This window comes from Calonectris borealis, chromosome 16 (assembly GCF_964195595.1).
Source record: "Calonectris borealis chromosome 16, bCalBor7.hap1.2, whole genome shotgun sequence".
In the NCBI taxonomy this organism is placed as follows: domain Eukaryota; kingdom Metazoa; phylum Chordata; class Aves; order Procellariiformes; family Procellariidae; genus Calonectris; species Calonectris borealis.
This window is the reverse complement of record NC_134327.1, coordinates 9464526-9477940: the sequence shown is the minus strand read 5'-3', so window position 1 is coordinate 9477940 and position 13415 is coordinate 9464526. Positions and strand designations below refer to the sequence as shown.

At 45.0% G+C, this 13415-nt stretch overlaps 1 protein-coding gene across 7 annotated transcripts in view; it reads right to left on the bottom strand.

Annotated features, from left to right (window-relative positions):
- POLR3E (RNA polymerase III subunit E) overlaps window positions 1–13415 on the bottom strand; it is a 30525-nt gene that overhangs the window by 3964 nt on the left and 13146 nt on the right. For 4 of the 7 annotated variants that reach the window (XM_075165176.1, XM_075165175.1, XM_075165174.1 and 1 more), the window contains 8 exons: window positions 12649–12769; window positions 11000–11081; window positions 8526–8585; window positions 7356–7513; window positions 7018–7082; window positions 4927–5423; window positions 922–1062; window positions 72–149 (listed from right to left, as the gene is read on the bottom strand). In XM_075165176.1, the coding sequence (XP_075021277.1) occupies window positions 72–149; window positions 922–1062; window positions 4927–5423; window positions 7018–7082; window positions 7356–7513; window positions 8526–8585; window positions 11000–11081; window positions 12649–12769 (1202 nt within the window). Of the gene's footprint in view, window positions 1–71; window positions 164–921; window positions 1063–4926; window positions 5424–7017; window positions 7083–7355; window positions 7514–8525; window positions 8586–10999; window positions 11082–12648; window positions 12770–13415 lie in introns of all 7 variants that reach the window. The other 3 variants (XM_075165179.1, XM_075165177.1, XR_012676106.1) reach the window with 2 other exon arrangements.

Genomic DNA, 13415 nt, shown 5'->3' with positions numbered 1-13415 from the left:
AACACAAATTCAAACAATGCCAAATGCTCAACAAACATATATTTGGGAATGTCACTTATTTTTCTCTTTACCTGATCATAAGTGTCACCAGCTTCCCAAAGTGCATAGACCTTTAGTTCATCTGGTGAAGCAGCAGTCTGTGGAGGAAACTGAGAACAAGAGGCTGTTAAAAATAACCACCTATTTAATGAGTTCTGCTTAATGATTCTATGATACAGTATCCCTGGACACCTATTACTGAATCAAAAACGTTGTTGCCATGTAATGAGAACTGCTGAAACAACATAAGCTCCTCTCCCATTCCACACTCGAAGGGGTAACTCTGCTCTGGCAGCCCCTGTGCCTGCTCAGGCATGGCCCGTCCTGCAGCCATGGGGCAGACACCTCCTCGCAGGCCCCGATGACTTCAACAGAAACAGGATCTGCATCAAACCTGTCCTGCTGGGTGATCCTGCGGCACACAGACCCCAAATTAACGAAGGGGGGCTAACTATGGCCTGGGGAATGGGACGAGCACCATGGCACCCATGTGTGCCTTGATACGCCCAAGCCGTGTTTGACTGATGCTTCTGGTCACGGTGGGGTAATCCACACCAGTGCCACGGGCCCACCTGGCACACCACCAACCATTTCAGAGCCGTGAAAGGGAACTGCTGGACTTACTGGAATCCCATGTATTTTGCATGGGGACAGTTTCCCACTGGTGGAGGGTGAACCACCACATACCAGAACAATCCCAGGGCTTGGACTCTAGCCGCTATTTCATAGCAAGATGTCTAGATTTTTCCTGTCAGCAGTGTTTGCTTCCAGACCATCTAAAGCAGTATTCAACTGAGCACCAAGTGTGTTGCAGGGTCCTTCTGGAGGTTTTTACATTTACAGTGGCAGGTTTTAGAGATTCAGACTCTATCCCGTATTTACCTGCTTCACTAATCCCAAGTCAGCGTTACTGACAAGCACTGTGCTTCTGCTGTATTTGTCATCTCTGTTTTGGGGCAGACTACAACCCTCCAGAAGACTGAACGCTGATGGGCAGCGAACCAGACACTTGCTCATTTCAGGCTGCAAAAATGAAGTGGTTTTGTTTGGGTTTTTTTTCCCACATGCCAAGCTAGAGAAATACATTTGTTTTTTCTGAGGCAGAGGCCTCGCACCCCTGCACACAGGAAGAAACACAACTGCCTCCCCTCCATGCCCCAAACTCCTAAAAAAATAAAATACCATCCATTTGCCTTAACATTTCCCCTTGGAGCAGTGACTAATGAGCAATGCTGGAATATGCCTTCACTCCTGACATGTCTCTTCCTGTCTGTCACTAACAATTTATTCCTTGCTAACTGCCCAGACGACCTAAATCAATCATCTATGAAAAGCTAACAAGCCAGTCCTGATTGCTCCAAGTATTGCTCAATCCTGGCTGCTGGTACAAACCAAACCTTTCTTCCCAGCCTCCCTCACACCACACCAAAAGACTTGTGCATTGCAGAGTGAAAGATCAGACTTCGCTTTCACACTTTGCCTCCGATCTTATTGCAAAGGGAAGAGTTTTGTCCAGCGGGAGCTGCCTGGTGGGATTAGCAGCTTTGGCTCTCACATTGGTCCAAATGGCTGGAATATAGCAAGGTTTTACACTTGGTTTAGAGCCAGGATTCAGGTTTTAGGCTCGCAACACCTGACATAGTTCTCTTCTTGTAAGGACACTTGCTTTTGAGGAATAGTATCTCTTATATGCTTTCAGCACAGACAAAATCAAATACTTCAGCTTCCCTCCAGAAAAAAGCTGCAGCAGGAAAGGCAAAACGCAGGGCACCAGGAACACCCAGCCACAAGCTGCCTCGCTCTGAGAAAGTCACTCAACACAGACCCGGAGTGCAAACTCCTCTCGCCTCAGCCACGTGACCCAAACGCAGCTGTGTTTATCTGGCCATTCTGTGAGGAAACGGCTTCCAAACCAACACAATACTTATTTGGGAAGAAAAACCCACAGAATCTCCTCCTCTCGTCCAGCCTTACTCTGCAAACTGTTGCAAACACTGCTGCCTACAGCACCCTGCTCGCTTGCTGATGTCCACAGGAGCGGGAAATGCCATCAGCGACTCTTCAGAGAGACATGCTGCTCCGTCCGAACAGCTTTACTGTCTTGACATCTGCTGTCCCTTTGCCATTTTATGTTCGTTATCTTAATCTCTCCAGCCTCACCTTGAAACAGCTCTCCACTGCGTTAAAATCCTTCTTTAAAATACTGTGCCCTGTGCCCCTTCCTGCCCTAAGCCCCCAGAGCGAGTGCAGGGCTTGCAGGAGATAACTGCTGCCCCGGGTCCCCAGGGCTGCCACGTTAAAAAGGAAGCTCTCAAGGAGGAGCCCTTGGCTTTGGGATGTGTCTCACTCAAGCACTGAGCACGCCCTAAAAATAGCCACTGCCAGGCAGCCTGGCATTATAGCTAAACCAGACTGGAAGGGGCTGAGTCTGCCAGAAAAAACTTATCAGCTGGAATAATCCTAGAGGTAAACCGTTGAGCTTACCTCTCCAGGAGCCTGGCATCGGCACTAGCCCAAAAGGCTCACCGTAAGCGCAGGGCTGCATTCCTTTCCTGTTACCCTAGCCAGGGAGGATGCCGGCAACGGTTACATCACTTCCTGATGCTTCAAAAATATCCTCGAGATTTGGGGAGAACCTTGCCACTTCCACAGACCACGGGAAGAGAGCCGGCAGGAGCCAGCCATCCGCATGCACCCCCACCAGTCTGCAGGAAATGGGTGCAAATACTCAGGAGCTGGATTCCTGCGCAAATGTTTCCCGTGGGGCTGGACACAGGCTCAGCCTGCGCAAGCTCCGGACACACGCGCAGCGTCAGAGTCTGCCGAGGATGCCTCTACTCGCCCTCTCACCGATGGCAGCAGCAGCCCACTGCACTTGGGCGCGTCTGGCCAGGATTCGCTATTTCTTTGCGTACACTTTTCCCTCCCACTTGAAGATGCCACAAAGCACAGGCAAGCACAGCACCCTGCAGACATCCCCATGGTGTCATTTGCAGCTGGAGTGGCATCTCTTCTGGCTCCCCACAAATACTATTTACCTCATACCCCGGGTGCAGTCGGTCAGCTTTATAATAAATCCTGCATTCCCCTGGTAAGGTTTCAATTGCCGTTTTCAGCAACGTTTTCTACAATAGGACAGCATGCAAGCCAAGAGTGTCTTCACCCCCCACAGAACATCATTTTAATTACCTCAGATCATTGATTTTTATCACCAAAGTACTTTCAATTACAGAAACCTAATGAGCAACTACGAAATCCCATGCTAAACAACCCTCCAGGCTTTCCCTGAGCTCAGGCACCCTCGTCGGGTTCTGAAAAAATTGTCCAGGGAACAACCAAGAAATACCGACGTGTATGAGCCCATGCAAAGAGTAAAACCAGCCCTGGCACCTTTGCCATCTGCATAGAGCATCAGGGGGAGGCTTGGGGGTAACGATATACGTTGCTGATAACAGTACAGGCTTATACAGGCTCTTGTACAAGATGTCAAGTTTTGCAGTAAATTCTGGATCAGCAGAACTAAAACTTACAGCAGACCTCCAGGCAAGAGACATTCCAGTGACCACTTCTACAACTCTGCAGGTCTCCTGTAACAGGGTTTTTCAGACAGAAGGAAGTTCCCAACCACCTCTCTTCAGGAGGATTTTATTTCGGTTGTTTTTTGAAAAAAGAAACTATCCCACTTTCACTCCTCACAGACTTTAAGCAAAGAGTGGATGGAATCATTTCCAAAATCCTCAAATTTCCAAAGCAAGTAAGTCCCAGTCCCAAGTAACAGAGCAGCAATGGCCTCAGCTATTTACCATCAGCATGGCAAACGCATACATTACACTGCATACAAAGGAGAGCCTAGCCAGCACTAAGAGGCAGTTCCAGGCAAACATTACGCCAGGACTTGGAAGCTGTCAAGAGAAAGCAGAAAGTCCCAAAACTGGTGGTGTCCCTAGTGGCATTTCAAGTCTGTTACTCGACTCCCAGGTGCCACAACACGTACTTTGCACATGACTGAACATGTTATTTCTGACCCCTGTAGCAACCCTTATTCCTTAGCTAGGTTTCAACTCCCATGCTCCAGGCTCTCTCTCATCAGCCTGCCTGCTTCCTCCTCTTTCCCCCTTGCCTGCTCTTTCGAGCAGTTCACACGTCTCTTTTCCTCTCTCCCCAAAGGCAGCTGACTCCCAAGCTCTTTCTGGTTGCAACCCAATCAGCACTGCCAGATGTCTTGTAAAATTAATTTCCTTTTAGGCTCTTTCCCATGATGCCAAATTCCTTTTCCTTTCCTAAGCAATCTACTGTCACACAAACCTGGCTCTGTCTCACGCAATCACACATGTCATTTCCATAAAGACAAAGAAACAAAGACACCTCTGCACAGTCTAGAAGGAAAAGGATTGACCAAAGAAACCTGCTGCAGATACGGTTTGTCGCTTCCCAGAGGGCTCTGCTGGGTGTGCCTTGCTGCTCCCAGGCAGTCAATGCCACCTTTCCTCCCCCAGCTGCATCCCTGACCCTGAGAGAAGGAACTTGTGCAACTCCAGGAGAGCTGATGGGAATCTGGGACTGCCTTAGATCATGTTAGCAGGAGCAAGTTGGGACAGTGAGTCACTGCAGCCCAACAGCTTGGACGTGGAAACAAGAGCCCCAAAGACAACTAAGCTATGCAGCATACCACTGAGCAAAGAAAGCAGAGTGCAGGACCCGCCAGAAGCAGGATGCCAGACAAACCTCCAGCAGCTTCAACATATCCAACATCGGACAGTTACTCAGAGCACATCTGTTCTTCCAGCCCACCAGCACAAGACATAAACATTTCACAGCTCAGATGTTTAACTGCCCCCACCCCCAATCCCCCCTCCCCAAAGTACACCAAGGGAAAAACATACTTACAGGCACCAATATCTGTTTGCAGCCAGTGTCCAATACCATGTCCTGTAACATTTTGTCCGAAATGCCACTGAACAACGTATGTCCTGGAGGCAGACTGGCTAAGTGAAGATTAAATAACCGTTTAAGCTCACTCAGGGTGAGTACAAATTGTTTCTTAAATGTTGATGACACAAATGCCTTCAGTTCTTGGGCTACCCGGTCAATGCAGCCTCCAGGCAAGTGGCCGTTTAAAGAGTCCGTGGAGTCCTCCTCTGTATGGAGGCCATTGACAATGCCGTTGTTCATGCCCTCATAAGCCGAGGTATCCATTGGCTCCTCGTCACTCACAGGCTCCTCTTTAATGCGGATATTGGAAACATCCATCTTGGCTAAGGTGTCATTTGATTTCATCTCTGCCTTTTGCTTCTGGAACTCCTTCTCCAGCTGCCCATAGTTCTGCTTGACTTTTGCTTTAGCCATGTTGACCCTTTGCTCCCCAGAAACCAGCAATGGATGAGCTAGCAAGAAACAAAAGATACTGTAAATCTCACCATAACCAGGGCTCCAGTCTTGCAGAAAGTTTCTTGAAGGACTCATAGTGAAATAAAACCAGGAAACATCATCTGCTTGTGAAATCGAAGGCATAAGCCGAGTTTTTTGATTAGATTTTACTTTAGTTTGGGGTTTGTTTGGTGGTGTCTTTTTTTCTGGGGGGGGGGGGGGGGGGGGGGAGGGGGAGTGTTGTTTGTTTTTTTTAAAGATAAACACGTTGACAATTGTAAGCCAGATGCTTGGGGAACGGTGTTCCAGTCAAGGAACCTGAAGCAAAGACAAAGTGCACTTGTTCAATCACTAGAGCCTTTTCCACAAATCAGGAAACCAGCATACAGACTGCTTATACATCTCTACTTGTGACCCAAATGCTCCTTTGCCCAACAGCCTTTTTTTTTTTTTTTTTTTTAAAGACTATCTGGTGGGTGGTGGGGCCTGCTGCAGCAACTGCCAGAGCCAGCACAAGGATGTCCTTTAGCAAGGAGACTGAAGGGGTTAACAGCGAACCTGAACACCCTTTTAGCATGAGGTGCACGGTATGAAAGTCTGAGACCTGCTTCTTAGTATTATTACCCAGCGATGGGGAGAAAGGGACAGAAGGGAGTCCTTTCCCATGCAATCCTGCACCTCCTCCCATGTCCTCTACACACCCAGCTATTCAAAGGTGAAAGGAAGGGGCGTGTTGGCAGCAGAGGAATCCAGTCTCGATGCCAAAGGAAGGAGTGCTGTGTTTAAGGCAAAAGCATGCACAGCACACATGCTGTTATCTTCTCTGCTGTTAGGGTCGCTAATCCTCTCCAAGTAACCCAACACCTAATCCTTCCAAGCAGATCAGACACAGGGTATTGAAATGGATTCATATGCTTGTTTGTCAGTTCCGCTTATACTCTTCATTGGCTTCAGTGTCTGGCAATGAGCCAAATGCCTAGTTAAAAGTCTCTGGAATCTCAAGTTTTCACAATCTTTTAGGATTATGGAGCAGCTACTTTAATATTCTCACTGGCATCCATGGTAGAGAAGGATGTCAAAACCAGACAGCTTCACACCTCCCTACAGCCCCCTGCCAAACACATTCTTCATTAATTGCTCAGCCCTCAACCACACCATAGAGAGCCCAGTGCAAATCAGGGGAAATAAAAAAATCACCTCATGCACATTAGCTTGCAAACTGAGAGGTGAGAATTACTTGTGCACTGGCCCTGACATCTCTTCAGAAGCTGCTTACACCCTTATACCATACAAGCTGCCTTAAATAAAGAAGTGGATAACAGAACCCGCTGATTTCACACTATCAAATAGCAAGTCCCCGGTGCCAAGGAATCCTCCCTGCTCTGCTACAAGGATGCTACAATAAGCTTGTGTCACCCCAACACCAGTGATGTTAGTAAAGACCAAGATCTGCCTCAAATAATCCAGAGGAAATTGCAAGAAAGGAAAAATATCAAACAAAACAAGACCAGTCCCCACCACGTTCAAAACCAGAGAGGAACTCCAAAGCATCACCCAGGAATATGGAGGGATGCACGTGCTTCAAGATGATCCAAGCACAATTCTATTTACCTGATTGTGCCTCTTGTTTCTTTGGTGTCAAGTGCTCCTTTAAGAGATTGTAGACCTTTTCTAATCTGAAAGACAAAGATAAAATAAACCAGTTTCAATTGTTATGCCTGCATGCAGCCATGCCAGCTTTAGACATTAGCTAGAACACTCAATTTCTCCAGGGAGCCAAGGAACAGGAATGACTTGAATGATGCAGTGACACCCCCCCACCACAGCACTGCCTGGTGACTGTGAGGGGGAAGCCTTCGAGACCAAGTTATCTGTCAATGTCTACAGAAACTTTGTACTAGATATTCTCTGTTTTTAGCTTATTCCCCAAAATAAAACAAGTCATTTACTTGGCCTGAATGCCCATCCATAGCATATGTTGCCTCTGAACTATATCTGGATGCTTCTTAACAAAGTCTTCATCATAAGGGAGCATGAACTCCCAACCTTTGTTTATTCTTGCCACAGACATGTGCTCTAGGAAGTCTTTCACATCTTCTGGGCAAAGCTAAAAGAAAAAGAAAAAGCATAAATAATATGGAAGTCAATTTACATAGGACATATCCAGCCATGCAGCAATGGGCATTCTTCCAAGAGACAGGAAAAGTTGGGCTGATTTGGTATATATGGAACACCGCCATGAATACACACCCAGCTAAGTCAGAGATGGTCATTCTGCTCTGCAGCACCAACACTTTCACACAATGTTAAAAGCACAGCACTTCAGAGAGCAGTGGTGATTAATCATCTGAGAGTCAAATAGCTCATGGCATGTTTTGTGAAGAAAAGGGAGTTTCCAAACTGAGATGAAAAGACTCTATTGTGAAGAGAAGCATATTCTGCAATGTTAAACGTACTTTAGATCTGCAGGTCAGACATGCAGCACCTACACATGCACAGCTTTTAAGTGGCACTGGATCTTACATTCCACAAATAGATGCTCTGTGGAGCATAAATTGACTTGTGTTTTATCATTTTACTGCATTTTAAGGAAATTATTTTTTGTCCTCTTTACTTAATGTTTCTTATTCACTTGCCAGTTTTCACAGCATATTCAGGTGCCTGAGTTGCTTTAAAGCTTTTATTCAATATTGACAACTGGCAAATGCCCATAGAAGAGTTGCTCTTTTGTTACAGACCCAAAGCAGGGTAGCTAGTGTGGACTGCACAAACACTCATCTGCTTTGGTGCACGATCAGTCAGCTCAATTCAAACTGTGTCTGGCTTTCCACTGAAACAGATGAGAGGACAAGATGCATTCCAGTGGCTCCGCTACAGGAACAGTCATATCCTGTGGAGTCGTGATAACGGTGGGAGCTGCTCGAAACGTTTCTAAAAAGAGTAAGTCTCTATACCTGTTCCAAAGTGAAGGCCTGCCTGGTGAGCAATACTGCAAGTCAGCAATAATGCAGACGCTGTGAACCTGAGAAAAGGCTTGCAGCAGCACCCACTACCAACCTACAGACAAAGCCCAACACGTATCACCAACTTCTGACTTAGGAAAGAAAAAAGTCACTCACTTTTGTAACTGCTGCCACCTCCTTTCTCACAACCCAGCGGTCCTGTGTGAACTTCCACATCTATGAAGGGAACAAAGGAGAAAAACCTAGTAACTGTATTTAGCAGTTGCTTTACTGAAGTTGTAGTAATGACCCTGTTCAATGATGTTACCAGAAAAATGGAAGCCCCATTCCTTTCAAGAATGTGGAAGTAGGTGATTCTCAGCCAGGTAATGGGAAAACACTTTCTGGCCTCTTCTGTCCTCAAATGGCCATGAACAGAGCATCAAAAGCTTCGAGAGTCCATGTTTGCCTTGGTGAACCTGCGACTACAAAAGCTACGAAAAATATCTTGAACTCAAACTCCATTTAGCTTCCAAAAAAATAAGATCCACTGCAGTAATGCTGGGACTCTGGAAGTCACACCTGAGGCTCAGTTTCTCATATACCTAATCATCAACCTAAAGAAACTCTTCATCCACTTCTGTTAATGTAGGGGCTTGTAGAGGCTGACGACTGTTGCCCTTCTGCAGCACACAGTCTCCTAGAAAGTGGCTGTTCCCTTCTTCAGTGCACATCAGTGTCGCTTACAGTTATGCCGAGATGGCCTGTCACTCACATACTTGTCTGCAGTTAATGGAAGAGCGAGGTGTGCTGCAGAGCAGCTCCTAAGGTCTAATATCCTGAGAGGCAGCTGCTGAGAGCTGATACATGAGGACTTGGGCAGAACACTGAACATGACCTTTGATTTCTTCCTGTTTCCATTTAAGTAGACTACAACCTCTTTTATTCTGTGTGTATTAATAATGTGAAGAATTCAAAATCTCATTACTGCCAATTTCTTCCTGCTCTATGACATCACCTATGCATCCTTCTCTCTGATTCATCTTCTCTCTGCCCACAAACACACAAAACCACCACGCTCACTTTAAGGCACAGGGCATTTCTGTTTTAAAGCACAACAAGCTGCTGTCCGAAGGAAGTAGATCTATCGGCTCTCCTTGCACACAACTTTGAGACAGCCATTTCTCATTAGGCACTGTACCCTCAACTAGAGCCAATGGTACTCATGTCCTCTGAATTTATTGTGTGAGAATCTGGGGAAAAACCAGAAGCTTTCAGAAATTTTTTCACAGATTACTCTTCCTCCTCCCCAAAGTACAGCGTGGAACAGGTGGACACTAAAAGTCACTACTGGCCATAAATATTTTTTAACCTTATTAATTACTTTACACAAATATTTTTAAGCTAGAACACATTTTCTCCACAGATGCAATACAGCATTACATACTATTTCTGAGCCTTACGATCAGACATCTCACTTTGTCTGAAAGCCAGAAATATTGATGCTTTCTATTCGCTAACATTTTAACTTTTTCCCTGTTGTAGAGCTAATCAGCAAATTACTTTAAGATCAACACAGATCCATTTCTCATGCAAGGTATATTTGACATAATTCAAATGAAAATAATTTATCTTTACAACTTAATCGCTAAAACACTACCGCTTACTTAACTGAGCATAATAATTTCTGGTCCCTAGAACTTTACGCATGACGTGTCACCTAATCGGCTGTGTCCTTTTGTGACTTATGTCACCGGGTCACACCTGAATCCAGGTCTCCATATGGCAGTGTCGTGGGCAGACATCAAGACACAACAAAAAGTCAGTTTCAATCACCATCAGTTTTATCTTACACTAGTACAGTAATATCCTTAAAGTCTCTTGCACAGCATGCTCCTATTCAGAGCTAAATCTCATAAACAAACTTTGCAAACAAGGGGAACAGTCAGGTCTAACTGAAAAAAATGGAAGCAATGCACTTGTCAGCTTCTCTTTGATGGGGCGGAAGCCATAAACTGAATATGAACTTAGGAACCATTTAGGAACTTAATTCTTTCCACGGTTAGCGAAAATAAACACAATGCAGAGGTTGTTCCTTTTTGCTGTGGTTACGTGTGTGTTTACAAGACCTGTATTCATTTCAACTTCCATGTGCAGCTACTGCTCACAAAAGGTGACTGGGAACAAAGTCCTTTCACTGATTAGCAGCTCTGGGGAATAAAGTGCTTTTCAAAGATCAGCAGTGCATGCTCAGGGAGCACAAGGCTTACCCACACTGCCCTCCTGAGACCTCATGGTCCTAAGCCCACAAAAATATATCTGGAGAAACAAGCACTTTATTATCCAGTCCTGGCTTTTCTCTAAGGCCCGCATTGTGGGGGCTATGTGATAGTGGCTCTACAGCATGTATTAGAAAGTGATGAATACTGTTAATGACAGATGATCCGAACCTGCTAGCCAGCCAGAATGTCAATCTACACCAACACTCCCATGACAGACTTGTAACAACACCTTCAAGATTGAAGTACAAATAATTTCTTTGGAGGAAACCGCTTATTGCAGTACAGCAGCAGAGTTTTGCAATGCTGTGGCCTCTCAGGCAAACTTCACCTGTGTTCTCCTTTAAAAACAACAAACACTTTTATACTTACAACAAAGTCTCTCCCTCTACAGAGCACTTCTGCAGGCACTCCACTATGTGGACTAGAACTATCTTTTGGGTAGAGGACATCACTGTTAATTAAAAAGGAAGATGGATTAGTTACTAGGTACTCCAGAAAAATGACATTGGTGAGGAATAACAAAGATGTCCTCCCTGTTCTGCAGTTAAATTATACCTTTATCCAAAGCATGGTTTTCATTAAAAGAATTAATATTGGTGTAATTACACCACTGCAATTACACTAGTACAAAAAGGCTTACACCAGCAAAACATAGCCTTTTGGCTAGCAGATGCATGCAACACAGGTACAAGCTCTGCTTTGTTCTTGCAAAGCCTATCCTCCCTTGGATTGGTGTAAACAAGACCAGAATGATCCTAAGAAATGCTTAGGCTAACCTGGTATGCAGCCTTGAAGGCAGCATTTAGCCAAAATGCTGATGTATGGGCATAAAGGTTTTTTATTTCCCTCCCAGCAATCAAGGGCTTAAGAGAACAAGGCTACAAAATGTCATGCTCGAACCGAACAGCCTGAGACCAACACCACCCTGTGTCCTTGCCTGCTTGCACGATGAACGGGATGACATTTATTAGCATGGTCTCCAAAGCCTCAAGGCAACCCAGGTTCATGATCTTGATCCTACTCAGACCAAAGAAACGGGTCCCCTCTCCATTTTAAGCTCTGATGTGTGCATGTGCTGCTCTGTGCCCAACCATCCCAAACATGCCACATCTACTAGAGGTATACACATCCTCCTTGGACTAGTAGCAAAGAATCAGCTACAACATAAAAACAATCTGAATGCTAATATACTGTCTTTTAACTTGCTTCCAGCTTCCTTCTGGAATGGCTGGAGGGACAGCAAGGGTTGCTGTAAAAACTGTTCACATTGCTAATACAGTCCTGTATCACAACAGCTGAAACACATCCTGCTAACAGACTTGGACTGGTAGCTGGTGCCACTCATCTTAACACAGACAGCTATTCCAGAGACTGTAATTCTCTGCATGCAGTGCTCCACCCGGGTAAAAAAATCATACTGCACTTTAGACTTTAATTCCCAGTGGAATGCTTTATCCTAATAAACAGGAGGATGATACAGAATCTATCTCTTGGGGTACACTCAGTACCCCACACTTGATTTATTAAGCGGGTAACGCCTTCCAGAGGGCAGCTTTCAGCTGACAAGTGCAGCATCCACCGATGAACAGCAAGGCTCAGCAAGCACAAAGATCTTTGACTGAATTTGCCAAGAAATACTATAGCTGACATTGGTTTCATTTCTGTGTTTATATTTGCTACTAATCTCTGGGAGAATTCGGGACAGTCCTCTCACAAAACAACATGAGTGAAGACAACATCAAAAAACGGACATAACTCAAATGCAAATACAGATTACATCACTGCTCAGCCATAGTTTTAGCTGGCGTAGGTACTAAGGTATTATCCTTTAGCATCAACCCTTTGAATTTTGACTGCACTAATCTGACTGCACTAAAAAACATTAAATCAAGATTTTACAGTACTGTGAGCTAAGAACATGGCTACTTCGGGACACAAGGAAGATGAGTATGTAAAATCCATTGTTCTGATCCTCTCAAAGCAGAAAACCATGTCCCAGTAACAAAGACGAGCCGTACCTCTTCACCACCCAGTTTCCTTGGACCAGCATTGCCACCTGCTGTATACAGCGGAGAACTGCCGTAGAGTCAGTCCCAGAGCCTAGCAAACTCATCAGATTTGCAAATGGCATGACCTTCACTGAAAGGCAAAATACACACCCGATTAAGGGTTTCTTCAGTGCACGATACAGACATAGATTTATAAATCTACGACACTATGATTTATGTTGAAGTTCATGGCCAAAGCTGTACCTTAGAAAAAACCCAAAACCTAAGTTCTACTAATAGAACACTGCACTATAATCATCATCTGTTCTGAAAGTATCTGCTGGTGTTGCATCAAAGTTGATTAGCTTAACTGGTCCCAAATTAATGCGTTAATAAAATAAAAAAACCTACGCCTTTGGCAATATTTGGAAACAGAGATAGCTGATAAGACAGGAAGATCCTGAGGCAAAGTCCTCAGGATTTGCTCTCATCAGATGATAATTCTAAAGACACAAAATAAAATTCCTAGATGACATTCATGAAGTGCGTATTACTAAAAACTTCCCAGAAAATGCCGAGGTGTAGCTTGTTGCATTAACCTTCAACTTATGATTCATGCTCAGACCCCGCATTCCAGGAGATATCTGCTGAAATAGATGTCTCCAGAAAGCTATCATCAGAGTAGAAATTATTCTAAGAGTAAGCTGACTGCAAACATACAGATCAGCAGTCAGATCTGCTGTTACTGCTCTTCTCTGCACAGCAGGCGTTCTTAAGGAAAGGCTCGGGATCTGGAT